At 53.4% G+C, this 26,430-nt stretch overlaps 11 protein-coding genes across 11 annotated transcripts in view; 4 read left to right on the forward strand and 7 right to left on the reverse strand.

Moving 5' to 3' along the window:
* Positions 1-2,600, reverse strand: part of NEUTE1DRAFT_86982 (uncharacterized protein) — a gene marked incomplete at both ends in the record, with an annotated part of 4,015 nt that extends 1,415 nt beyond the window's left edge. The window contains one exon of the mRNA XM_009855691.1: positions 42-2,600. Within this exon, the coding sequence (XP_009853993.1) occupies positions 42-2,600 (2,559 nt within the window). The remainder of the gene's footprint in view (positions 1-41) is intronic.
* A 478-nt stretch (positions 2,601-3,078) lies between these two features.
* On the forward strand, positions 3,079-3,949 carry NEUTE1DRAFT_86983 (uncharacterized protein; the record flags this gene model as incomplete). Its single annotated transcript, XM_009855692.1, has 2 exons — positions 3,079-3,466; positions 3,598-3,949. 2 exons carry the CDS (start codon positions 3,278-3,280, stop codon positions 3,718-3,720), a joined length of 312 nt encoding a protein of 103 aa, XP_009853994.1.
* A 1,394-nt stretch (positions 3,950-5,343) lies between these two features.
* NEUTE1DRAFT_13042 (uncharacterized protein) lies at positions 5,344-6,408 on the reverse strand (the record flags this gene model as incomplete). The annotated part of the gene is made up of 2 exons (XM_009855478.1): positions 5,344-6,273; positions 6,346-6,408. Coding segments are annotated over 2 exons (993 nt in total), but the record flags the coding sequence as incomplete, so codon positions are not given.
* A 917-nt stretch (positions 6,409-7,325) lies between these two features.
* On the forward strand, positions 7,326-8,523 carry NEUTE1DRAFT_86990 (uncharacterized protein; the record flags this gene model as incomplete). Its single annotated transcript, XM_009855693.1, has 3 exons — positions 7,326-7,404; positions 7,468-7,959; positions 8,021-8,523. The coding sequence occupies 3 exons, from the start codon at positions 7,326-7,328 to the stop codon at positions 8,386-8,388; spliced, it is 939 nt and encodes a 312-aa protein (XP_009853995.1).
* A 545-nt stretch (positions 8,524-9,068) lies between these two features.
* On the reverse strand, positions 9,069-10,720 carry NEUTE1DRAFT_103489 (uncharacterized protein; the record flags this gene model as incomplete). Its single annotated transcript, XM_009855694.1, has 4 exons — positions 9,069-9,350; positions 9,972-10,052; positions 10,149-10,304; positions 10,337-10,720. The coding sequence occupies 4 exons, from the start codon at positions 10,718-10,720 to the stop codon at positions 9,069-9,071; spliced, it is 903 nt and encodes a 300-aa protein (XP_009853996.1).
* An 872-nt stretch (positions 10,721-11,592) lies between these two features.
* Positions 11,593-13,197, reverse strand: NEUTE1DRAFT_148457 (uncharacterized protein; the record flags this gene model as incomplete). Its single annotated transcript, XM_009855695.1, has 4 exons — positions 11,593-11,842; positions 11,906-12,388; positions 12,442-12,554; positions 12,652-13,197. 4 exons carry the CDS (start codon positions 13,132-13,134, stop codon positions 11,593-11,595), a joined length of 1,329 nt encoding a protein of 442 aa, XP_009853997.1.
* A 1,315-nt stretch (positions 13,198-14,512) lies between these two features.
* Positions 14,513-16,516, reverse strand: NEUTE1DRAFT_50205 (uncharacterized protein; the record flags this gene model as incomplete). The annotated part of the gene is made up of 3 exons (XM_009855607.1): positions 14,513-15,564; positions 15,716-16,179; positions 16,230-16,516. 3 exons carry the CDS (start codon positions 16,514-16,516, stop codon positions 14,513-14,515), a joined length of 1,803 nt encoding a protein of 600 aa, XP_009853909.1.
* Positions 16,517-18,356: 1,840 nt separating this feature from the next.
* NEUTE1DRAFT_49586 (uncharacterized protein) lies at positions 18,357-19,935 on the forward strand (the record flags this gene model as incomplete). Its single annotated transcript, XM_009855571.1, has 3 exons — positions 18,357-18,575; positions 18,657-19,395; positions 19,457-19,935. The coding sequence occupies 3 exons, from the start codon at positions 18,357-18,359 to the stop codon at positions 19,933-19,935; spliced, it is 1,437 nt and encodes a 478-aa protein (XP_009853873.1).
* Positions 19,936-20,318: 383 nt separating this feature from the next.
* On the reverse strand, positions 20,319-21,945 carry NEUTE1DRAFT_124368 (uncharacterized protein; the record flags this gene model as incomplete). The annotated part of the gene is made up of 2 exons (XM_009855696.1): positions 20,319-21,823; positions 21,883-21,945. 2 exons carry the CDS (start codon positions 21,943-21,945, stop codon positions 20,396-20,398), a joined length of 1,491 nt encoding a protein of 496 aa, XP_009853998.1.
* Positions 21,946-24,268: 2,323 nt separating this feature from the next.
* NEUTE1DRAFT_148459 (uncharacterized protein) lies at positions 24,269-24,847 on the reverse strand (the record flags this gene model as incomplete). The annotated part of the gene is made up of 1 exon (XM_009855697.1): positions 24,269-24,847. The coding sequence occupies one exon, from the start codon at positions 24,803-24,805 to the stop codon at positions 24,269-24,271; it is 537 nt and encodes a 178-aa protein (XP_009853999.1).
* Positions 24,848-24,899: 52 nt separating this feature from the next.
* On the forward strand, positions 24,900-25,064 carry NEUTE1DRAFT_103495 (uncharacterized protein; the record flags this gene model as incomplete). Its single annotated transcript, XM_009855698.1, has 1 exon — positions 24,900-25,064. One exon carries the CDS (start codon positions 24,900-24,902, stop codon positions 25,062-25,064), a length of 165 nt encoding a protein of 54 aa, XP_009854000.1.
* Positions 25,065-26,430: the final 1,366 nt, after the last annotated feature.

Consider the following 26,430-nt stretch of genomic DNA (forward strand, 5'->3'; position numbering starts at 1 on the left):
AAAAGGAAAAAAAAGAGGTGAAGATAAGAGGGGTAACAAACCTTCTTAACCCGTCCCTCCTTAATAATCACCCCCTTGAGCTTGAAATCCTTCCTCTTCTCCTTCTTGACGCCCTCCACCTTGGTGACGAACCGGCCTGTATGTCTCTTCTTCTCGCGGTTGGAGATGCCCTCGCCTACCCAGCCGCCCCAGCCAGGAAGCGTGTTGTCGATTTCCTTGTCGTCGTCTTCCTTCTCCACTTCGGCCTTTTCGCGGTTAAAGTCGCCTACGACATCCTCGCCTGCAAAGGCACGCTTGATGAGTTCTTGGTCGCGGATGGCGAGGGGGAGGTGGATGGTTTCTTCATCGTCGGAAGAGGAGTCGTCGACGGTGGCGGCGGGAGCAGAGGACTTCTTGTCCTTGGCTGCTGCGGCGTCCTTGGACTTGGGCTTGGGCTTGGAGGCGAGCATGGCGGCGTTGGAGAGGTCCAACTCGCCGACGGAGGCCTTGGCGGCCTTTTTGGTGCTCTTGCGACCTTCTTGGGGAGCCTTGGACCAAGCACCGGCGACGGAGGCGGCGAGGGATGTGTCCTCGACTTGGGTGGTAGCTGCTTGTTGTGGTGTTACTTGGAGGTTGGACATATCGTTTGTGATGTTCTTCTTCTCCTTCTTCTTCTGAGCAGCCTGCTGGCCGGGGAGCGTGATCTCCTTCTTGCCCATACCGAACTGCCTGCGACCGATGTCCGTCTCTTCGACACCGTCAGAGTCGTAGTCGGAGTCAAGATCCCGGCGAATCTGTGCGATCATCTCCTCATTCTCCTTCCTCTTCTGGGCTTCGCCGCGCTGCATGAACTTCATCTGCATCAGCCCCGACTCGGCCTCGCCGTCCGCGTAGGAAGCAGCGTGCTCGAGCTGTTCCAGCAACCGTTTCTTGTTGTGCTTCTCATCGCCAGACTCAGCGGAGTAATCGTCGGAACCACTGTCTTCAGAATCCTCCTCGCCCTTTCTGCGTCCCTCGATCCGGCGGCGCAACTCCTCCTTCTGGCGAGCAGCCTCTGTCAGCCCAGCGCGGAAGTTGTCATCCCATACTGCGCGACCGGCCTTCTTGCCGAGCTTGGCCCACTTGCTGTCCCGGTGACGAGTGCCGACACGCTCGAGGGCTCGCCTCCTGTCCAGAGCCTCGCGCTCCTCTTCTGAATCGATCTCTCCCGCTTCAACCATGGCATCATGCATCTCCTGCTCGTCGTGGAGCAACTCCTTGCGGTGAATGCGGCGGTACGCCTTGGACTTGATCTTCTTGATGCGCTTCTGGCGGGCCTGCTCGCGCGAGAACAGTTCACGCTCGCGGCGCTTCTGACGGGTGATTTCTTGCATCTCAGCGGCCGAGAGACCCTTGCGAGCGGCAATCTCCTCGACGTTATCCTGGTCCTCCTTCTTGGGCTTGTTGGTGGGTCCCAAGCCGGATTCCTCCATGATGGCCAGGATAGTCTGTTCGAGCTCGGTACCCGCCGTGGCCTTGGTCACGGGAAGGAGTTCTTGACTGTCGAGGCCGGCGTCGTGGGCATTTTGCGCGAGGGGGAAAACCAGGTGATCCGCACGGCGGTTGTGCTTGACGGTGTCGATCCAGCGCTCGAGCGTCTCGGAGGTCTTTTCGTAGGCGGCGGAGCGGAGGAGCTTGTCTTGTTGCCTCTTTGCGAGGGGAATGTCGAGCTTCTTGGATTGCCCAGGCTTGGCGGCCTTTTCCTCCTTGTTCATGAGCTTGAGAGACTTCTTCATGTGGGGGTCCTGGACGCCAAGGAGGCCGAGATCTGAGAGACTGAGTTTGTTTGTTGGTTTCGAGCCTGATTGCTCCTCGTCGTCGTCGTCGCCGCCCGCAAACCCGGAGATCATCTTTTGGAGGTCGTCGAGCTTCGAAGGGTCTTCCATGTCGTCGTCGCTGTCTTCGCTTTCGCTCGATTCGCTGTCCGCATCGTCTTCCGATCCTGACTGCTCTTCGCCCTCCTCGTCCTCGTCGCTTTCATACTGATCCAGTGCTGTGGCGAGATCGATGGCGTCGGAACCGAGCGACTCCAAGTCATCGTCCTCATCTTCCTCCTTTTCACTGTCGTTTTCGCCCTTCTTCGCCTTCTTGCCCTTCTTATTTGAGCTGCTCCCGCTGAAGGCAAAGCCATCGAACTTTTCCTCGTCGCTCTCGCCAAAGGCCTCATCAGAGTCGAGTTCGGAATCTTCGTCATCAGCGCCTACACCAACATGCCATTCCTCGCCATCGCTGTCCTCGCCGCCGTCGGAGAAGCCTTCGAAATCGTCGCTGTTCTTGGCCTTCTTCTTTTGTGGCCTGGCGTCCTCGAGATCTTCCTCATCCCCATCTTCGTCATCGTCCTCGTCATCGTCCTCGTCATCTCGTTGTCTCTTTTGGGGGCGTTCTTCGGGCTCGTCGAGGTCTCGTGTGCGGACGCCCTTGGCTTTCTTTTGGGGGACTTGTTCGGCGGCAATAGCGAAGGCGTCGAGGACGTTGTTTCGGGATTTTCTGTCGGCAGTCTTGTTGTTGACTCTGTGCTTGGGACGCCCTCCGCCGCCCGACTTGGGCATTAGAGGCCTGCCGTGGGCTTGACGGCCGGGCATTTTGCTGGTATTTGGGATTTGACTGATTGGGGGTCGGAAGGTAGTTCAGTCAATTAAGTTCGAGGTCGGACAGGCAAGAATTGGGTGATGGAATTGTCGACAAAGTCCAGTGGTTGGATGGAATGAATGGATGTAAATGTCCAACTTTTGCCTGCACGGGTCCTGAGAAGGTCGAAGTGGTCAGGTCCCTTCAACAAGTCGAACCTTCAACTGCCAGTGAACAAGCTCCCCCGAAACTTTTTCTGCCGCCTCTGTAATCGATAATTTTTGGGCGGTGAGGGCGCAACACCCACCTATTTTGCGGGGCCGCAGCAGGCTACAAGGGTACCTGTCTCTCATAATCTCACATCATTGGCTCAATTGAGCTCCAAACTTCTGAAATGGCTCCACCTCAACCCGGCGCGGCCCCGGACGTCTTTGCGATTTCTCGATTTCAACCCCGTTGCCCGTCACCCGTCGCCGTCCGTTGTCTAGCGCCAGTCCGAGTCCGAGTCCCGTCTCCGTTCCTGTCCCGTGCGCCGGATCTTCAATCCCTTGTAGCGGATCCCGTCTCCGTCCCACTTGCGCTTACCTCAACCCTCAACCAACCGAGGGTATTCCACCACCCAGATCACCGACTACGAAAAAACAACCCTCCGTCGTCGTCGCCCCGCAAAGCGCAATCCTCCTAGCCCACCATGCAGCCCACTCGCATCCTCCAAGGCCTTAAGTACCGCAAGTTGCGCCTGACCACCAAGGATGTCAACAAGGGTTTCTACAAGGGTAACCGCACCGGTTCCATGGGTACGCACACCAGCTACGGTACCTACAAGATCGACTACACCAAGGTCCGCACCTATGTGTGCCCGGATCTGACCGGCTTCAAGGTGGGTGGTCCTCTATTATCGTCCGGGTTTGGGGTTGGAATGGGATGAGATGGGGGATCTGGTGCTGGTGGAATGACCGAGAATAGAGGACAGAGAATAAAGAAAAGTGCTAACAAGATCCAACAACAAAGCTCACCCCCTTCGTTTCCAAGACCATCCGCCCCGTTCACGATCAGTTCCCCGGCGACAAGCTCGGCCCCAAGAACCCCGCCACCTACCTTGCTCGCTGGAAGTCGGAGAACGGTCTTGATTAAACGGTCGTCATGCAATCATCGAGGGGAGGAGGAGGAGGACACTACGATACCAGGCCCACAGCGAGGAATGGAGCGAGGCTCACTCAACTATCAAACTACCAACGCAATATATACCCAAGTTCTGATTACATTCCGAAAGGCTGCCGACACAACCCGTTCGATGCACGACGAGCCACTCTCCACTGTACATTATATGACCTGACCACCAAGAATCAACCACCTAGCAGCTCCATTGTTCCGGGTCGTATGTGAAATTGGAACATGTCCAGGTTCTCTGCCTTTGGAGTCACTACGCTGCTACCTAGGCCGATGGTCTCGACATTCCTACCATTGAGATACAGCCTGCTAACCATACCTAAAAAACATTCGCCCACATTCAGAGGTGCCCACGAGACATCTTCTTTTCGGATTGGTTCTTTGAATTTTTAGGCCTTGATGATCCCGCCGTCACATTTCTTTTATTCTAGAAGCGATAAGGCAGATAATATGACTATACCCAAAGGTGTCCAATGGTACCTGTCCGAGATTCAAAGGGGTTCTTGTTCCAGTCGTTGGATTAGTTGAGGGAGAGATGTGATGTCGGGGATTTCAATAGGGTTAGGGTTTGGGTCTCTCTTATTGATTGTCGCCTAACTAACCTCTTCTACCCTTTTCCTGTGTTGCTTTTTAGTTCTCAAATTAGGGATCACTGAATGCGAACGAGCGAATCCCGTCGAGAAAGTTTACTATAACTCGCCAGTGCGCCCCATGGATGGATCCCATTGTTTTACATAAATATCATGTCCATGGGTTTACTTTACTTTGAATCTTCTGGCTGGCCACCCACCCCTTCACAATTGTCCCCCATGTCCCAAACTTCCAAGGGAATCCAACAATGACAGTAAAAGGAAAACAAGGTCTTGGGGGTATCATCAAAATGCAACTTGACGCTTTCTATGTATCAACGCCGTCGGAAATGCAAGCAGAGGGTGGGGTATATATACCCATGGTTGTAAATGCATAGAAATCAGACGCAGATCAACAATTGTGAAATTGTAGACCAATATGGGAGAAGAACAAGCGGACACGAACGAAATTCCAAAAAGCAAAAGGGGAACAGATATGGGGGGATAGGGACATATCTCCCGAGCAGCCGCTGGGTTAAAAGCTACCCCGACGTACCCGCTTGCTTTCTCCATCCTGTTTCTTGCCGCCTGCATTTGACAGGAGATCAGCGAATACCCTAGTTCGCTTCGCACCACCAGATGTGCTGCCTTGGCTCTGGCTCAAGCTCGACGTTAAGCTGGTGGCGAGGCTTGTAGCCGGCTCAATACCCCGCAATGTAGACTCCTGGCTGGGCTCAGGCTCTTGATGAAGCAGCCGTTGAGAGTGAGCCGGTTCCCCGTCGACCAAGTCCTGAGATGCAGTGTAGTTCTCCTCGGCGCCGATAGAAGGTATGGTACTTTGCGACCCAGCATCAGTGTCGCGACCCCCCAGGTCATTATCAACAGTCGATTCTTTGTGCTGCTCTGCCACACCCACCGCAGCAGTTGTGGTTTCTGCTGTCGCTTCCCCTGACTGCGCCGTCACGCCCGCGGCAGCAGCCGTGCTTCCTGCTTCAGGTGGCGCTGCTACCACCACCCCGTCGGACTGGCATGCCTTTGCGTTCGCCGCCCGAATGAAATTGTCTCGGTGCCATCGCGCCCTATCCCGTGCATTCCGGAATGCCGTAACTCCTTGCCGAAAAGAGTCCATGTCGCTTTCTAATACGAAACTTTTAACCGCAGTCATATAGTATTTGGGCCGGTCGCTTGGCGCGGTCGGCGGCGCGACGTGGTGCGCGTACAAGTTGAGTCTCCCGTCGTGATAGGTTGAACTGTATGTATACATATTGCCGTCGTAGACCGGCTCCTCCTTACCGTAATTCGTTAAAGCATGCATAGCACGGGCTCCGACTGCCCCGACGTGCATTGCTTGTCGCCACGCAACGCGCGAGTGACCATCAGGACGTTTTAATTCCATAAAGAAGTTGGGTAGTACCGGAGCATCGACGTTGTTTGTGGGGATGATTAGCTTTCTCAGGTTGCCGTCCTCGTTAGCACTTCGGATCTTTGGATGGATAGCTCCCATGTCAGCTCCGTCGAAGAAATCCGGCTTCGGTGTGACGACATCTTCACCAGCGATCGGCTCAAGGTCGGAGAAGAGGAGGTTGCTCAAATTGCGGATGTCGTCGTCCGAGGTGCCGGTAATCAATGGGACCACGGTGCGCTCAACGGTAGCTTCAGTAATCGCAGCTTTGTTCTTGCGTTGGAAGATGCGAAACTCCTTCTTGGTAAAGCGGGATGAGTCAAGGGACGGCCTCCTTTTCGAAAGGACCTCACGTTCCTCCTCCAGATTGTTTGGCTCCGGGGTCTCGGCATCCGGGTTGTCGGGGAAGGTATAAAACGGAGGATAGATGCAGTAGTCAATCATGAGCTGTTCGAAAGCACCATTGTACGCTGACGTCTTGGGCGTCTTGGTGGAAACACCACTAGGCGGACCCATGGTGTGTAGGGCGCCTTGGGGTTCGGGGTACTTGACAGCGGGTCAGCGTCCGTCTTGCCAATATATTGCAGCGTACCTAGGCATAGGTAGGTACCTACGTACCCCTCGAAGATGACGAAGATCTGGGCCGCCGTGTCGTGCGAAGCGAGCAAGGTCAGCTGTACGCACTGCTGGTGCTGGCCGTGGGGCAAGCTGCGTTTTGTTCCGCCGGTCGAGTTCTCGAAGTGAGATACGCGCGAGCGGAACCCTAGATAGCTTATCCCAGACTTTGGGAGGCCAGTAACGGCAGTAAAATTGCTGTTCAACTGTATTCTTGCGACCCGACTTGATCTTTTTGCTGCTGGAACTGTGCGAGAGGTCGTCGTCGTCGTCGTTGTCCGCGCGGGCTCTCTTTCGACTTTCTGCGCTCGCCATGACGGGCTTTTATCGAGCCGGCGCCGCTACGGGGGAGGGGGCGGAGCTGGGAAGCACGAAGGACTGCAGGTGAGCTGGCACTGCTCGCCGTTGCGCTGTGTTGTTGTGATGTGACGATGGATTGGGCCTAGCGCGTACCGAGACGGATGGCCTCCGAGTTGCTCCAAGGAATGGCTGCATACATAATAGGCAGCACCGAGCTGGCATGGACACCGGTATGTAAGGTAATCAGTGCTGTTGTGGTCTGGTGTAGTTTTCAGGAAGCCATTGGGCCGCGACACGTCCAAGTCATCCCACGCCATCCGGTGGGGGAGGGGGGAGATGGACACGGAAGCGGAGCGTGTTCGAAGGGAAGTTGATGAAGGCTGGGGGTTCTTTAGATGCATGGGGTTAAATGGTCGGCCGAATGAGGAGCTAAATACTCCAAATTTGGAAAATCAGAGTGGGACAAGCCTCGGTGCCAAGGGGTGCCGAGTTAATTAAGGACTGCGGCAGGCAGCTGGCTAGCTAATTAACCCCGGCTGGACCATACATACACAGTACCAACATACATACATATACATATGCCCGTTGGGGAGGGTGTCAGGTTTCCATTCTCCAGTCGTTCGTTTCTCAACCTCATTCCCGTCACGAGTCAGGGAGTCTCCTCAATTTCATCATGACCAGCCATGAAGGACATTATTTGTGCCGACAGGTACCGCGTTAACCGCAAAGTCGCCGAGGGAGGCTTTGGGCTTGTCTATGAAGGTACGTACGTGCGTGCCTTGCCTTTGCCGTTTGCCGCCCTGTGTTGCTGACTGCGCTTGGTAGGAACGGATATGCAGTCGGGCGAGGATGTCGCTTTGAAACTCACATACTATGATGAGGCCAAGAGCGCCGGCCCCATGCTGATCAAACAGGAAAACGATGTGTACAAGGAGCTGTCCGGCGGGGTGGGAATCCCCAAAGTACGACTCTTTACTTTCGAGGACGAGTACTATGTGCTGGTTCTGGATCTCTTGGGTCCGTCGCTGGAGGACCTGTTCAATTATTGCGCCAAAAGCTTCTCGCTCAAGACCATCCTTCTCATCGCCGACCAAGCCATCTCCAGGATCGAATACATCCATTCCAAGGGCATCCTCCATCGCGATATCAAACCGGAAAATTTCGTCATGGGGGTGGGAAAGCAGGGTAATACGCTCTACGCAATCGATTTTGGCATCGCACAGTCTTTTGAAGAGGCTCAGTCTTGTAGGAATGCAACGGGTCGCCAGCTAGTTGGGACCAGACGATACGCAAGCATCAGAGCCCACAATGGCCGCCGTAAGTAAAAATTAATAATATCACAGTCATCCATCCATCCCTTTACTAACGCGCCGGAAAGAACAATCTTGGGCCGACGACTTGGAGTCTCTCGGTTATGTCTTGGTAGAATTTGCCCGCGGCTCCCTACCGTGGCAGGGCATCAAGGCCGCCACCGAGGACGAACGGAGGGCGCGGGTAGGGGAAATCAAGGAGAGCTTGTCAGGTGAGGAACTGTGTGACGGCTTTCTCCCGAAAGAATTCGCTACGTATATCAACTATACCCGATCACTGGATTTTGATGATAAGCCGGACTACTCGTACCTCCGTCGAATTTTCAGCCGCCTCTTTCGAGCAAAGGGATTCAAATACGACTACATTTTCGACTGGACCGAAAAGTTATTCTACGAGCAGCTACAAGGTGAGGGGGAGGATCCTGTCGATTCTTGAGAGTATGTACCTTGCGTGGGTCAGTACAATTCGGAAACGGACACGACATGGCGCACGTGATCACGTGATGCTCATGGATCACCACCACCACGCCAAACACAAGCTGCCAACGACCAATTGCAATATACCATATACCCCAAGTTCAAGTTTGCCTTGCCTCCAAGCACCCCCGCGAATCCTGTCCGAGATTCAAGGGGGTCTTGTTTCAGTTGTTGGACTGTTGAGGGAGAGATCTCGGGGATTTCAATAGGGTTAGGGTTTGGGTCACTCTTGTTGATTGTTGCCTAACCTCTTTTTGCCTTTTGCCTGGTTGCCGTTGGGAAGGTACGTTGTGTGCCTAGCAATGAGGGGTATTTCTCCCTAGTTTCCCTAGTTTCTTCCTCTTCTGCCCTTCAGTTACTTTATTCTGATCAACCACCACCTGATTTCCAGAGGAACCCTTCGTTGTCTGGCGTGAAGCAATTTACCTTCAGCTCAAGTTTCACGACATACAGACGGGAGGGATCACCGAATTCGAACGAGCGAATCCCGTCGAGAAAGCTCGCCATAACCCGCTAGTGCCCCCCATCGATCCCATTGTTTTGTATGAACTTGTCCATGGCCATTCTTTCCCTTGAATCTCCTGGCTACCTCTTCACATGTCATCCCGGTGCCCATGTTTACAACAGACTTTCTCATAATCAACCGATACCATGAAAACATCTTCCCACTTCAACCATGGACCGATCGACAATACCATGGCAGAGGAACCCGTCATAAAGTCTCGCTACCCTCCCAGGCAGCTCAACAAGCTCTGTGATGCTTGCCAAGCAGTTTTCCCTACGACTGGGCCGTGGTTCTGGGACCTGGAAGACGCCGCGCTTGCAGACGAAGATGATTGGCACCTGCGTGACTTCAGCATTCGCGACCTTCATGAGTCGGCAGGGGCGGGCTGTCACTTGTGCAGAGTTTTTCTGGACTCCCTACTCCCACCCGATATGATCGTGGGAAACCGTCAAGGATACGCTGAGTGGTACGAGGCTAACCAAGAAATCCGACTCCGTTGCTCATTAGACAAGGACTGGAAGAATGTAGACTTACCCATGAAGTTGACGATTCTAAGTAACTATCAGGAGCAAGCCACCTTGGGTGAACGGTTCGATACTTCCTCTGTTCAGACACTGCGATTCCAGTCTGTCCACCCAGACTTGTCGGGGCAGTGTATCAACGGAACAGCCTGGATCGCGGATATAACCATGGACCTACTGAGAATCACATCGGGGTATTGGCCTTTCACGATAGCCCAACCGACATCAACCACCACCTTCGGCTCGTCCTCAATCGACCAAGTTCGGAAGTGGCTGACGCAATGTCTTGAGGGTCATGGAGATTGCATACCCTTCGAAGGACACCCTACCCTGAGTGACGATGGAAACTACAAGTACCAAAGAAAAATCCGTCTCGTTGACGTTGGAACCGATAAACACCCAATATTCCGGCTGGTCGATGGCGAAACTCTTGAGAGACAGGAGGGCTGCATTAATTACATCACCCTCAGCTATCGCTGGACAGCCGAAACTGACATCACGAGCCTAAGGACATACAACAAGGCCCTTTACCACGATTCCATACCCACTGAGACCCTGCCACAGATCTACAAGGACGCCGCCGCAGTCGCTCGGGCTCTACATATCCCTTACGTTTGGATTGACTCCCTCTGCATCATCCAAGATTCTACACAAGACTGGAACGAACAAGCCTCCCTGATGGATAGCATTTACACCCATGCGCGCCTGAACCTCTCCGGGATGTTTGCGGATCGGGCTGTGGGCCTCCGGGTGGAAAGAGATCCTCTGGCCGTTTCGCCGTGCATCATATCCCGTCGTCTTCCCACTGAACGCAACGATAACGAGGAGCGGTATGAACACTTCGCCTGCCTCGAAGGCTACGGTGCCACAGCTTTGTGGACCTTGCGCCCTTGTTTAGACGAGCATGGTGCCACCAAGAGCGCGTCCTGCCCATTCGTACTGTCTATTTCGGCGAGCAGCTTGTTTGGCAATGTCCTCGCCAAATGGCCAGCGAAGCCTTTCCGTCGTGGATCTGGCGAGGACCTTATGATCCGTTTTCTGAGATGTCTGTTCATGCCCACCGGCAGCAAGCTTTGGAAGCACGATTCATGCTCCTCGAGGACTCGCGTGACACTTGGGAAAATATCGTGAAGCTTTATACCCAGACTCAGGTGACGAAGCAGACGGACAGGTTGGCTGCTCTCCGTGGTATCTTCAACCGGTTTGGGCACATGTGGACCGAGCGCGAGCCGGACTGGTGCGTGGCTGGACTGTGGAAGCAGCATCTCGTACGGCAACTACTTTGGGAACGATGTGGTGAGATGAATAAGGACGACGAGGACATGACTGCTCGCGTAAAAGAGATTCTCGACCTCTTCCCTTCCTGGTCTTGGGCCTCATGTCCTTCAGAGATATTCTTCCAAACCATGGGCTTGGGTAGGGGTCACCATGTTGAGGACTTGGTTGAAGTTGATTCCATCCAACCTTTGCGGCCACTCAAGCCGGGGGATACCTACACGGCGTTCGAGACAGGATCACGCATTGTTTTGCGCGGATTAATCGCCCAACAATTTGATACCGAGAAAGTCCTCCAAACGTGGACCACCCAAGACTCCTTAGATGGTCTTGAAGTCTCATTGTCCATCGACGGGGAGCGGACTCTGAAATTCGACACCGGTCTAGTCTTTGACCGACCCCTGATCGACTCAATCAAGCACGAAGACCTTAGGTTTCTTCCCCTACGATTGTACTGCATGATGAATGACAGCTGCTCTGGGTACGTAGGCGGCCTGCTGGTAGAGTCACTGGGCATCCGGGATGGGCTACCGACCTATCGCCGCATGGGCCTCTTCTCAGCATTTTGCGAAACAGAGATCATTTCTGGTTGGCTTGATCGTGTCGAGGAGTTGGAAGAGAACATTGATGTTGCCATGGGGGATTTGAGAGATAAGAGGAAAGAGTTTGCAATTTTGCAGTTGGTGTGATTACTCGGGTAGCTTTATGATTGGAAGTCAAACATCAACCTCAAAGGGTGCGCACGGCCGGGTCGGTCAAGGATAGCAGTGATGGTACTGTTCATACTGTCATTTCAAGGAAAAGTGTGCTGGTTCACACCAATGCTTGGTTATCTTTGCCGCCTGCCCTTGTGTTCCAGCCTTCACGCAACTGCCACCGGCTTCTCTTTGGGAAGCAACGGCTCATTCTTATCCTTCTCCGGGCGAGTGAACCTCTTGAAGATCTCATCAAACACATCCTCGGCGTGCTTCTCAGCATCATGCTGATGAATCCAGTCCTCACGAGGAAAAGCAACGCTCTTCGGGTCTTTGGCAACTTTTTCCCAATCAGTTTTGTGCCATCTATCCCTTGTTGTTTCCCCAGTCTTTTGCACAGCTCTCACGCGGTCATATCTGCGCATCAGTGTCAGCAATCATTCCCCTTCCTAGCAAGCAAAAATAGGTTCAAATACGCACCTGATCTCCTGATAAGTCCTAACAGCAGCCTGCACCCCCTCCTTTCCCGCCCTCCTCAAACAAACCGCAATAGTAACCCCATCTTCCATCGCCTGCGTCGCCCCCTGCGCGCTGGTGGGCAAAAACGGATGCGCCGAATCTCCCACCAGCAGAATCCTCGCATGTTTGCTCACCCACGTCGGCAGCGGATCACGGTAGACCAACTTCCAGTCCACCAGCGAGGGTGTTTTCTCGACAATGGCTTTGCAAATGGGATCCCACCCTTCGAGAACTTTGTACACGTCCTCGAGCTTACCGGGAAAGGACCAAGACTCGTCGATGTCGTGCTCGTCGCGGTGGGTGAGCACCCAGCAGCAGTCGGAACCGTTCTTGATGGTGCTGAAGAGGAAGTGCACATCGGGACCGATCCATCCATTGAAGGTGTCGCCGTTGGAGCAGAACTCAGAGGTTCGGGGGTCGGCGATCATGTCGGTGTTTGGGAACCTGATGCGTTTAGCTGATGTTTGATTCCTAGGAGGAGAATGATAGTGACATACCAAGCTCGCCAAACAGCATACCCGCTGCTCTTGGGCTTATCTTCAAACCCAAGGACCAACTGGCGTGCTTTCGAGCGGACGCCATCAGCGCCGATGACAATATCGGCTGTTACCTACCGGGCACCTCATCAGTCCTCATCTCATCCTCTTAAAGTCTCTCAGTCCAATACCCGCACTTCGAAAAAGAACGGCTAGAATTCACGAACTCACCCTCTCCCCATCTCCCAACACAATACCCGCCTTCTCCCCCTCCTCAAAATACCCCTCCACCCTCCTCCCCAAATGAATCTCAATCCCCAACTCATCCCGCGCATACTCAAAAACCACCTGGTGCAACTCCCCTCTATGTCCATTAAACACGGGCGCCTCCGGATTCTGCGCCGGCGTCGGCTGGTGATAGACCACCTCGCCCGTATCGTACTTATGGATCCTGAATCCATATCCCGTGAGATCGATGGACAAGGAACGTAGTTTGGCAGCGATGGCACCATCGGACCAACGCGCAAAGATGCGGCCGCCGTTGGCGCCAAAGGAGATGATGTCCCCTAGGGACTTGAGGGTGGGGAAGGATTCGTAGATGGTTACGGAGTGCCCGTGGCGGTGGCATTCGATGGCGGTGGTGAGGCCGGCGAAACCGGCGCCGACGATGAGGATGGAGATGCCTGTGGGGGGTTTGGGGTATGGGGAGGGCATGGTTGTTGGATTAGGTGGTGTTGAGGTGAGTGATGAGGTGGAGGTGAATGGTGAGGTGTAGTGATGTTGTGATGAGATGCAGTAGTGGTGAGATTTCCTTGAAAGAGCACAGATGAGGAGTCTGGGGGCGTGGTACAAGGTCAGTGATTTCGGGGGGCAGAAGTGTTTCCGTAACTGAGGTCTGTTCCGTTGGTTGAAGGCAAGGACAACTTTCCCCTCTTTGAGCACAGGCTTCATTGCCCGAGGATTGGCTTGATGAGAACTCCAAAAGTCCCAACCCGCTTACTGGCTTGGGGATTCCTTTGGATGTGCAACCATGTGCCCAAGAGACCAATACCCGAGCTTCTCAACCTTGTCTCTACCTCAATATTTCACGATAGCGTTATGTCCTGAAGAAAGCTAGACAAACTGCGGTTCTCGAGTTGGGTTGGTCGCCCATAAACGCGGAATAGATTTCCCGACGCCAAGCTCCCCTTTTTGAAAACGCAGTCAGCGTTGCGTTCCAACAGCATCGTTTTCTTTTGTTTCAGCCTATGATAGCTGAATTTTGGAATTGCTCTCTTTAGCCGTGGTGTTCTTACCCCTCATCCTGCCGCACCCGCATTCCAGTCCGGGTATTATGGTCTGGCAGATACGGGATACACTGTGACGGGTGCATGTGGGTGACGGAAGGGACCAAGTACGTAAGAATAAGGCTTTGTCGTGAGGGGGGCAACCGCAGTACAAAGTATAACGGTAGAAGCTGGTATATTCTCTCTTCCCCGCAGAATATTGGTAAGGTAGTCTGCACATCCCATGCTCCGGGAGTCTTTGCGATGCAGTGGCAGTCACCAAGGAGGGCTCATTTCCGTCCGCAAAAGGTCGTGCAATTGCGACTTGATTCGAAGGTGGCTTCTACCATTTCTCTACCGGAATAAAGGATTGGGAATTATTAAATTGCATTATCGCGGACAGTATCGAAGACTGTCTGCATTGAGATTTGGTGTTGCCCAAATGGAAATGCGAAACACCAAGATTATGCATGTCTTTATAAGTACTAGGTGCAAGGTTCGTCCCCATCAATCAGCTACGACAGTTGCTCAACAACTGTGAATCTTCCGTAGTATAGTGGTCAGTATGTGAGCTTGTCAAGCTTGAACATCAGTTCGATTCGCTCGAGACCCGGGTTCAATTCCCGGCGGGAGAGACCAATTCATTTTTTTTTTTTTGCTGTGATCGGGGACGAGGATCCACTCGATGTAAAGAAACCCCCTGGCTTCTTTTGACGACGGCTTTATAGACGTCAATAACAAGCTTCTTCCAACTGCACAGATCCCAACCCAGCCGACAACCTAGTCACAACCAGTAGCTGCCTACAGCAAGTCCGGAAACACCACCTTCACTTCACCTTCACCATCTTGATATTCCCCTTTTCATCAAACTCGGGCATCTCCGCCACCTCCCTCTTTTTCTGCTGGTAAAACGTGCTCATCCGATACCTACTCTCCCCATCGAACACTTTCAGATCCCTCAACGCCTGCTCCCCCTCCCTGACCACCATCTTCCTAATCTCCTCACTTCTCGGTACAATCTCACACCGAAACGGCTGCGGTCGCATATTCAACCCATTCGTATACGCAAAGATATCCACCTCCTCCTCCTTCCCCGTCTCCGGGTCTCTATACTTTTCAATCGTAAACCCCCACAACAGTCTCGCCACCGTAATCCACGTCCCCTGCTCCGCCAGCGCCTGCCCCGAACAAACCCTTCGTCCCCATCCAAACGTCATGTACCCCTTTTCTCCCGGAAACGGTCGGTGGTGATCATTCCCCGGCAGATACCGATCCGGATAAAACCTGTCTGGGTCCGGGAACTCGCGCTCATGGTGGTGGATGGCCCACACGTTGCCCTGCACCCAGCTATGCGGCGGGATGAAGTACCCTTTGTAATAGTCTGGTGAGGTATTAGAGTGCGGTTGGCCGCCGATGATAGCGACGGAGCGCCAACGGAGGACTTCCTTCACGTAGGCGTTAATGTAGGGTAAATTGGGCGCGTCGTCCCAGTGGGGAGAGCGGCCAGCGGGGCCAAGGACGCGGTCGAGTTCCGATTGGGCTTTGTGCATGGCGTCGGGGAAGGCAAGGCAGGAGAGCATGAAGGTGATGAGGGTTGAGGAGGAGGTGTCGGAGCCGGCGCCGAAGAGGTTACCCGTAAGGGAGGAGAGCTCGGATTCGGGAAGGGAGTATTGGCGGGAGGCGTCCATGAGGGTTTTGATGTAGGGGGTGGGCATGGAGGCTTTGGCGAGGGGGGACTTGGATTCGTATTGGGCGAGGGCTTCGAGGGCGAGGGAGTGGAAGAAGTAGTGCCCACCCCCGCCTTTTTGGCCGCTGCGGCCGCCGCTGCGGTAGTTGGTGCCGCGGAAGAAGGGGAGCCAGCGGGGGAAGCGGGCGAGGACTTGATGTTTGGGTTGTTAGTACCGACAGACAGATAGACAGACTGACAGGTAGGTCGAGAGGTAGGAAGGGAGGAAGAGAGAGAGGGAAAGGGAAAAGGGGAAAGGGGAAAGGGAAAAGGGGAAAGGGGAAAGGAAAAGGGGGGTGCTCACAAGGAAAAGTTTCAAGCAACATGGGAAACCTCTTCCCCGGCACATTCAAATCAGCAGCTAACTGCATCAACGCAATCACCTCCGTGATAATCGGGTCATTGTAACTCGCTACCCTCCTCCCAAACGCAATGATACTGACAACACTGGTCGCGTACCGCTCCAAATGCTTGACATATTCCTTTGGCTCACGCAAGTAATCCAAGGCAACGACTTTGCTCTCGTTGTTCTGGATCTCTCGATACCCCCGGACGGACTGGATGCCGACACCCAGGTGCATCAACTTGCGGTGAATCCGCCAGTGGTCGCGGTCATTGTTGTTCAGGATGCGCATGGTAACAAGGTTGTTTTGGCCGGTGCCGAGTTCGCCGAAGACGACCATGCGGGGGCGGGAGGCGTAGATCTGCGCTTTCTTTTCGAGGATTTCGTGGGCGCACCAGGCGTCGTTGATCCAGATTGTTGGGTTACTGGGATGTGTTAGTGACAGGACCTATGGTGATGTTGGGGATGAGCGTACCGGCCTATCCAAAAGGTGATCAGTGGCGTCTCATACTTCTTGGAGAGCTCTTCGAAATAAATCCATGGCTTGTTCTCTGGTAAAGAGAAGGTGTTGCCTATGATGGGCCACGGGAAGGGGCCCGGAGGCATCTTGGAGCGAAGCCATAGCATGTAGCCATAGTCGATGATGATTGCGATGAGTACTAGGGCGAGAGTGAAGACCAAGAGCTTGTAGAGATTGACATTGGTCAGAGCTTCCTCCGTTTTGTGGAGGGCGAATAGATCTAGCAGCTTGTCTGACAGCATTTTGCCCGTCAGTAGCGCTGTTGGGCAAACTCTTCTGTTTGTCTTCTGTAGAACAGGAAAATCAACAACGTCTTTGATGGCCAAGGGTTGTTTGTTGAAATGTGGCCGACACTGGCAGTCAGTGTCTGGGATGCAGATTAAGTGACTTGTAAAAACTCAAGGGCCGTATCCCATCAAGTCATACCCAATTCTTGGCTTGGCCAATATAGCATCCCTTTCGACCTGATACAAGCCATCACGAAGCCTTTCAGCCTACGGATGGTGGGTGGGAGGTTACGAGGTAGCAAGAGGGGTATGCCAGGATCTGGTTCGCCTATGAGGAAGAGTAATTGCTGCGGTTCGGATGGTTATTGTTGACGTGATGTCCCACAGCCTCATGAATCCCGTGTCGGCTATAGATCTATGTCCCGCCATGCTTTTGTCCAACGGAATGTTGAGAAGTGCGGGAAAATGCGGGAAAATGCGGGAGGAGGAATATACCATGCCGTATGTAGTTGTGATTGCGATGTGGGAAGCAAACAGCTAGATTTATTGCACCTTTTCCATTGCCCTTCATCTCCCCTCTGTTCCGTACGTGCGGCTTCAACAAAGATGAGGCTGAATGTCAGGCGGGTCCTTGAACTTGAACATCTTACCCACAGCTCGAACCTTCCCATCACCCTCGTATCCGTCCGCCTCGGGCCATCCGAGACATGGCGATGCCCTTATCACAGCTCGAAGCTTCTTCTCCTCTACACCACAACAGAGACGGTTCAAAAAGACACAGTCCACTCAGATTCTCTCCGACTTACACCCCCTCATTCCCCAGTCCAGCTCCCTCCCAAACCGTGGTTCTGCTGCAACCTCATCCATTACCCCACACTCAACGGGGACCAATCCATCCAAGACATACACCGGGTGGCCATCCAACCGAACTTTAGGACGTGCCGGATGTACAGTATCCAGAATGAGCCGCTGGTTCATTGTCGTCCACCGTTCGTCTATGTCTTGGCGAATATGGTTTCCATCTTCAGATCACCTCGCTACACCCTGTCACCGGCCAGTGCCCACTTAACCGGCTGGGCTTCAGGCGACGGATACCACCCCTCATCCATAAGTGAGACATGTACATGTATGCTAACGGCAAACATGGTTGATCAAACGCCGGTAGTTAAAATAATTGGACCTGAATAAATGAGGAAGTTCGCCCCGTGAGGAGGCAGAATGAAACTGGACGAACATTGGGGGTTTAGTCCGAGGGGGAGTAGTGAATGGCGATGAACCATGGTGGAGGAGCCTAGAAAGAGCTGTATGAGGACAAAGCCACGGTAGATACGGGAGCTGTGCAGGCGGTTTGGTGGCCATATGCATATGTGAAGAAAGGACAGAAGCGGAATTGGGCCGCCAAAATCACTTAATAGACGGCAGACCGCAAGTCAGATGTGAGTGTCAACATGAAGACGTGTGTGTATAGGAGCGTGTGGAGCGGGAATGGCTACATTTTGTTGTGCAGTAATGCGAGCAGGGAAGGTTGACCGGCTCGAAATGAAGACTACACCTTCACAGTCGAAAAATAAGAGCTGTGCTGTTGGTGAATCTTGCCGCCACGGTCTGGACGTCTGGATGCCGTGTCGAAGCCGTATGAGTGTTGATCACCAACGGTAGTCGTACGTTTGCACGTGGTCTTTATGGCTCCTCCTCTCTAGACCATCGAACCCACTTAAGTCCCCATGCAGTTGAGATTGGAATTGTCCCACTATTCCCCCAAGGTTGCAACTCCAACTTGACTTGGATCTCAACTCCAAGTTTCCTCTTGTTCGAGTGCTTGTCCTTTCAATCAGAGTTGAAGACAACACCAACCATGTCCTCCAAAGACACAGCCTCCACTATGGTGGACAAGGACGTCGAACACCCCGTCGACACACCGGTAGCCATAACCGCAGAAGTTGAAGAGAAATACGGCATCAAGGCCCACTGGAAGTGTCTCGCGGCCTGCACTTTGGTGTCCATGTGTCCCTTCCAATACGGCCTTGACTTTGGTTTAATCGGCGGGTTGCAAGCCATGATTGGGTTTCTCAAGGTACCTTAAACAAACCTCAGTCCCTTCTCCCATCCTCCTCTTCATTCCCATTTCACCACAAAGTGACACTAACATCCACAGGTCTTCGGCCACCCAGCCCCCCACGTAGCCGGCGGCTGGAACATCTCCCCCTCCCGACAACAACTCATCTCCTCGCTCATGACCCTCGGCGCCTTCCTGTCTTCCTCTCTCGCCGGCCCCACCGCCACTTTTCTTTCCCGTCGCCAAACCATCTGGGCTGCTTCTCTGCTGTGTATCGTCTCCAACGTCATCATGATGGCCACCACCTCCATCGGCGGGCTCTACGCCGGCCGCTTGTTACTTGGTCTAGCAAACGGGTTCTACATGACCTTTTCGCAGCTTTACATCCAAGAGGTAGCGCCAGCTCGGTATCGCGGACTGATGATTTCCAGTTTTCAGGTGTGGACGAGCGTAGGTACAGTGATTGGCGGGGTGGTAGATAACTTTACTGAGAAGATTGATGGAAGAGACAGTTACTTGATCCCGCTGGGATTGATCTTTGTGTTTCCTGTGGTGATTAGTGTGGGACTCTTTGCGGTTCCTGAAAGTCCACGGTGGTTGATGATGCAGGGACGCGAAGAGCAGGCGAGAAGCAGTCTAAGGTGGCATCGCCCGTATACGGATCGGATGGTGGAGGAGGAGATCAAGGATATTCAGCTGGCGCTGGCGGCGGAGGGGGAGACGGTCAAGGGGGCGAGTGTGTGGGATATGTTTAGGGATCCGGTGAATAGGAGACGGACGGTGTTGGCGGTTTGTGGGTTGACGGTGCAAGGGGCGTCAGGGGCTATGTATATGATTGGTATGTTTGATTCATGATAACCTTGTGGTGGTGGTGATGGATGATGGCTGACGAGCAACAGCATACGGCACTTATTTCTTCAAGATGGCTGGTATCGGCAAGCCGTTCGAGAACCACGTCATCTTGACATCCCTTGGCGTGGTGGCTATCCTCGTCAACTCGGCTATGGTCACGCACTTTGGTCGTCGGCGCGTCTTCCTCATCAGCGGTCTGATCCTCTGCGGTATTGCCCAGCTCCTTATAGCCGTTGTGTATACCGTCACGCCGGGCACCAAGTCCACTGGCCAAGCCATAGTTGGACTCGCTGTTGTCTATATCCTGGGGTATAACGGCATGGTAGCGACGTACGCGTGGATCTCGGGCGGCGAACTCCCTTCGCAGAGGTTGCGGTCGTACACGTTCGGACTGGCGACAGCGATTGGATTCTTTGCGGCTTGGTTGACGACGTTTACGGCGCCGTACTTTATCAACCCCGAGTCGATGAACTGGGGGCCGAAATATGGGTATATCTGGACGCCATCGTGTTGGATTTCTGCGTGAGTGTTCCCCTGTCCCCCGATCAGTTGACGATGCGCTAACGAGAAGAGCGCGCGTAGTCTCTGGGTGTACTTCTACCTACCAGAAGTCAAGGGCCGTACCCTGGAGGAGATTGACCAAATGTTCGAGGCGCGATTGCCGGCAAGGAAGTTTCGCAAGTATGTGTGTGTTGGTCGCGGTGGTGGTGGTGGTGTTGCAAACGAGTGGGACAAGAACAGTGTCAATTGGGAGAAGAAGGGCGACGAGCTGGTGCATGCGGAAGAGGTGAAGCGGGTGGTGTCCAGTTAGTCACTTAACAGGAAAGGTGCTGGAATCACAGCAGAATGGGTGGGATCTGATAGCGCAAGAACACTTATTCACATTACCATTTCAAAACACATCCGATGACGTCTGCATCCCAATAAATATTCCGTTTTATTTTCCTCCGCGTTGGTATCTCTATCATCACCACCAATCTCTCCCTCTACATATTCCACTGTGAGGAAGCCTTTTCATCCAACTTGATAATAACACTCTTAACCTCCAAAAAGTGATTCATGCTGTGCAACCTCCCCTCCCGCCCCTGCCCACTCCCCTTATACCCCCCAAACGGCAAATCCCTCCCCATCGACGGACTCGAGCAGTTAATACTGACATAGCCGCTCTCCAGCGCCTTGGCCATCCTCATCGCCCTACTAAGATCATTGGTAAACACGGCCGCCCACAAGCCATACTCGGTATCGTTCGCCTTGGCCACCACCTCCTCCTCCGTCTCAAACGTGTTAATATTCAACACCGGCCCAAAGATCTCCTCCTTCATGATCTTGGCATCTTCAGGCGTGTCGAGGAACACCGTCGGCTCAACAAAGTACCCCTTCGTCTCGTCCAGCCTGCCCTTGCCACCAACGGCCAACTTGCCGCTCTTCTTGCCTTCTTCAATGTAGGACAAGATGTTCTTGTACTGGACCTCGTCCGCTTGAGGACCCATCTGCGTTTGTGGGTCCAGGGGGTTACCGCCCCGAACAGTAGCCATACGCTTTGTGAAGGCTTCGATGAACTTGGGCGCTACGCTCTTTTGGACGTACACGCGCGAGTTGGCGACGCAGATCTGGCCCGCGTTGAGAAGGATGCTCGACATGGTATCGGTGAGCGCCTGCTCGATGTTGGCGTCGTCAAAGATGATGGCAGGGGACTTGCCGCCTAGTTCGAGCGTAACGCTCTTGAGGTTGGTTTTGGCCGCTTCTTCCTGGATCAACTTGCCGGTGCGGCTAGAGCCAGTGAAGGAAATGGCGCGCACGTCCATGTGGCGGGCAAGGCAGCGGCCGGAGGGAAGGCCGTGGCCGGAGAGGATGTTGAAGACGCCAGGTGGGAAACCGGCCTTGGCGACAAGCTCCGCGGCATAGGCGACGGCGAGGGGAGCCTTCTCGGAGGACTTGAGGACCACAGTGTTACCCGTGATCAAAGCGGCAGCGGCCTTGGCAGCGAATAGGTACAGGGGCGCGTTCCAGGGGATGATGCAGGCAACGACGCCAAAGGGCTGGCGGAACGTCATGGTCACGTAGCCGGGCGTGTTGACGCTGGACTGGCCCTGGATGTGCGGCCATGCTTGGGCAAAGTAGTCGAATTCATCGGCGCCGAAGTCAGCGTGGAAGAAGTGGTTGACGGGCACGCCCATGGAGATGGCCTCGAGGTGGTGGAGGGTCGACTTGTGCTCACGGATCAAGGCGGCGAGCTTCTTGAGGTAGGCACCGCGCTTGGCAGGGTCGAGGGCAGCCCATGCGGGTTGTGCTGCTTTTGCCGCAGCAACAGCACGGTTGGTATCGTCTTCAGTGGCCTCAGGGACCTTACACGAGATCTCGCCGGTGGCCGGGTTAAACACGTTGAAGGTACCCTTGTCGGAGGCTTCGACGAACTGGCAGTTGGATGCTGTTAGCCTTGCTCGGTCATCAGGGTGTGACAAGAGTAACCTACCTCGCCGTTGATGAGCAGCCTCGGCTGGAACTCAACACCGTTGATGTTTACTGAGGTGGACATCTTGGATGGTGTATATGGGTGAAGCTCGTGATACGAGGTGGATTGATGACTGACGGCTCGATATTGGATTCCTACAATGTCGAGATGGTCCTGCCGGTTGATGTCTTGAGGTTGAAACTGCCGGGGAGGGGGAATTCAACCACTTTTAAAGGACGAGAGTGAGCAAGGATGGTGAAGCCTGGGGGACACAAGGGGAGGGGCAAACATCGCTTCGACTGCCCGATCTGGACGTTACCATCAATGAAACTCAAGCATCCGGTTCTTCTTCTTCTTGTCGAACAATGATTCTTGGCAATTAACACAGTCTGGAGTTTACAAGTACAACAAGCAAAATTCCGAGTCCATCAGCGGTCAGCGGCCGCATCGGCCGCCGATGATTAATCGCCCAGGCGGAGTGTTTTGTCATCATCCACACCACCTTGTGAGCAACTCACTGGTTTCATGTCATACAGAGTACTACCGGATTCGTTCACCTTCTCTGCCGTCGTCACGACTGGTGTCTTGTGGTGTTTTGACTAACAATCGACCACTACACCAATATCCCCATTGCTACCATAACCCACAGGGCAGTACGAAGGACTGTCACCTATTGTCCAATCATCGTGGGTTCTTCCATTCGGCAGCATGCGATATCACCTTGATGGCGTCAACTCCCCTGAATCTGCCCCGCAACCAAGACTTCATGTTACCTTCTTGCTGATAAGGTAAATTGTTTGCGAGGTTCTAAACGTCTCCCCGCATCCTATTGAGGAGCTTTCGGGATGAATACCTCTTTGAGGTACAGTAAGATAGGTGGTTGCATCAGCGAGAAACCTGAGACCAATCGAGAACCGAAGACGGGAATTTTATCACAGGGTATCTTTTCTGCTTCGAACACCTACCTATGCTTCGAAGGATGAAGATGTCTGACTGGATATTATGAACCTTCTTTCAGATGAACCCCCCAATTACTCCTACGCCGGCAATCAGTGAATAGGCACGAGATAGAGTGCATGCTTTTGTGCCCAAGTACCTAGGTATCTACCCACCTTATAAGGAGTTCAGCCAGGGATACGGGATAGGACAGCCGGAGACCAACACGACCTGTGCCTAGGTAAGTACTTGGAAGTTACTTCAAAAGACTCCAGCTCTATCTCATCCTGCCTCATCTCTCGAATAGAAACTTTCCAACTTTCTTCTTGCCGCATACCGGTGGTCGTCCTGCCGGAAACATCGACGACATTGGGGACACTATCGAAAGCTCCAGAGCGGGGTCCAAAGACCAAAGCTCCTGTCAGCCATCGATATTTTTTTGGTTGTAAGCCTCAAAACTGATTCGGTCAAGGCTCATGAGTGAGTGGGTAAGTGAGATATGGGATCGTGGCCGGTATTTGAGAAGTTGCGTTGGACATGGAATATGCGCGGTCGTGTGAGTGTCTCCTTTCCATGTTGTCCGGAGCACCTACATCGACGAGCCTCGTTGGGGAAGAAGTTGGAGGTGAAGCCCTTGCGTTCCGAATGGTTCATCATCTAGGGCATAGCTTTCTTTTGCGCTGGGCGAGAACATTTGAAGAGAAGGAAACAAGGTGTTTCATTGACGAGTGAGGAAGGAGGAGAAGCGGGAGGTGATGTCGGGATTGTGAGAAGACATTCTCCCTTGGAATAAGGACAACGAACACGACTTCAAGCAGGCTCTCAAACAGTCTTGGCGATATCGACATTGCGGAAAGAAAACGGAAACTGGTGAGGAGTCAGACCTAGCAGGGCCTCAGAAGAGCTTGCTACAGAGATGAGTACCCCCTTGAGTGCCATGCGGGCAAATCATTAACAAATCCTCCCGAGCTGAGTGGCGCTCAAAGGGGCCGGGCCGTCCTGCATCGCCGCGGCCTTTTGAGTGGTTAGCAGGCAGTGTGGTAGAGTTGATGTCTACTATAGTAAGCTGCTTACTACTGACTTACCCGAACAACATCAAGGCCTTCTTCGAGGTCTACAGATATGTCTACAGCGGGTATGTCTCCGAGAAGGAACTACGGCGAGTACTCAAGGTCACGGAGGCAATGTTTGTGAAATTGAGGTAGATCAAGTGGTAATTCCTTTCCTTTTTTCCCCTTCAAACAAAGTGGGAGAGAGTGAATGGACTAGACGAGTTCAGACAAACTAACACGCGACCCTCTCCATTCCGCCAAACATCAAACAGTACAGGTAGGTAACGACCGTTCCCATTCCGACAAAGCTCCTCAAACTATAACGACCGACTCCCAAAAAATTCCGTCTGCTACATCACTTCCCCTCTGAACCCCAAGTCTGCGATAGATACCTAGGTACCTAACCACTGACCCCCTTCTCAAACGCAGACATTGTCTCCAGCGCGTCCCTTGCCGACAATCTCCACGCTACCATCCCACTTGAAGTAACTCGCCTCGTACCGACGGCAAGTAGCATCCATCTGCGCTAGCGCATAGTTGACATCATCAACATCGAGGTTTCCGCTGCTCCTCGGCGCATCAATGCAATAGTAAACAATCATGCCCTCGGCCGACACCGCCAGAAAGGTGTTCTTGTCGCCGCTCGTCAGCGTGTGGCCACTGCCTGCCCAGTTCTTCAAGCCCACCACGGCGGCGTCGATGCCGCTCGCATCGAGTTGGTAGCCGAAGCACCCGACGTAGCGCTTGGCGATGGGCCCGGACCGCTTTTGGGTGGTGGTGGTGGTGGTAGTGGTTGGCTCAACGAGGAAGGAGTCGCTGTCGGGAGCGCCGGCGGCTTTGATGGAGTAGGTGCCGTTGGCGAGGATGGTGCCTTCCCAGACACCGTCGGGGAGGTGGAGGGCGGTGGAAAGGCCGAAGTAGGAGGCCAGGAGGGCGAGAGTGGAGGAGAGCTGCATTGTGATGGCGTAGGGGGTAATTTGATTCAGGATTTCTGAAGGTTGGTAGTTGTGTGGGTGCGAGACTGTTGTTGAGGTGTGTTCGTTGAGAGTGATGGATGAGGAGATGAGGGCTGATGTTGTCTCTGGAGAGCAAGAGGGAGTCGTTCATGAGTGCCGTCGCCCTCCCCCTTATACCTTCATCTCCGCGTATTCTGAACTCCATGCTTTTTTCACCATGGTCTCAGAGGAACAACTGTATCGCCGGTCAAGCTTCTGAATTGGTAATCATCATCATCTCGTGCTTTGGAATCACGGATGACATGGTTTCATTCCTTCTCCTCTTCGATTGATCCTGTCAGCCCATGAGAACAGCGCCTAAGCCCGTGCCAAAAGGATTGGTGAGGAGTCTGAATGAGGCTCCAAACCACGAGTGGTAGCGAGAAGACGCAGATGACGGTCGACACCCGGTCACATGATAGAGGCAGGGTATTTGCTGGAACAGGGTCGCACTCATACAACGACAGGTATGCACCCACAAATGGCTACGACCGGAATATAACGTAAGACTCTGCGATGGGCAGCCAACGGTCATACCTAGAGGTAGATAGTCATTCGAAGGGCGTTTGCTATTGAAATGAGCAGTCCTCCTCCCCAAACATGCCTAGAGGTATCTGCCCGCCTGGCATGGGTTAGTGGTCACCCTATGTCGCCAAGTCCATTGCATGGGAGTTGAGTAGGTAAGGTACCAAACGATCTAGAGACATACCCCATACATCGTTAGGGCCACCGATCTATCAATCATGCAGCGGAAGTCAAGCCCGGGACGCAGGTCCAGATGCCCCAGATTGAGAGGAACAAAGAACTCTGCAGATGATGACCTTTGTGGAGGGCCAGTTCTCCACGATAGGGAACCGGGAATACTACCTTGTGCTTAGAGTATTGTAAATCCGAGTATTATATGCCCATTGCTCTCACATGAAACCCCACAGATTTAAATACCTCTGGCTTCCGCGGAGATCTCAACGTCTAGGTACCTGTGTAACTTCACGGCACAGGCAGTGATCTGCGGCCTCTGTGACCATCACCAAACTGACTGGGAATGCCTTCAGAGTAGGTAGTGTTAGGCGTTCAAGTAAGCTCGTCTATACATGTTGTAAGCACTAGCTAGGCTTTTCGGCTCTACGTTGGAGACATCTGAGGCTTGTTGGCTGCCTCTATTACTAGACCTTGCGGGGGAGTGTTAGCAGTTAGGTTCTTTAGCAATTCAAAGGAAGGGCGTACATCGACTGACATGATGTGACTTTTGTTCAAGGCGGACTTCTTGACGTTGCTTGTGGTATATGTACCTCTAGACCCCGTAAGCCGCATCCCGCGAAAGTTTCCTTTCATTGGATCCGGACATGTCAAATTCAGGGAAAAGACAGTGGCATGGGCGGCCAGCTCACCTGGAGGATCTCAAGGGCACTCTAATCTCACCTCACCTCTGCCTCCAATATGGAGCTTCCTCAGTGAACCTCATTGGCGAATCAAGCAATTGTCGTGGCCTCAAGTTTACTGCCTCGATTGTCCACCTTCGAAAGGCGATGATAGTTACCACTACCTCTAGGGATCAGTTCTATGACCATGTCCGTCTTGGCGAGATG

The sequence above is a fragment of the Neurospora tetrasperma genome (assembly GCF_000213175.1).
Source record: "Neurospora tetrasperma FGSC 2508 unplaced genomic scaffold NEUTE1scaffold_6, whole genome shotgun sequence".
NCBI classification, from domain to species: domain Eukaryota; kingdom Fungi; phylum Ascomycota; class Sordariomycetes; order Sordariales; family Sordariaceae; genus Neurospora; species Neurospora tetrasperma.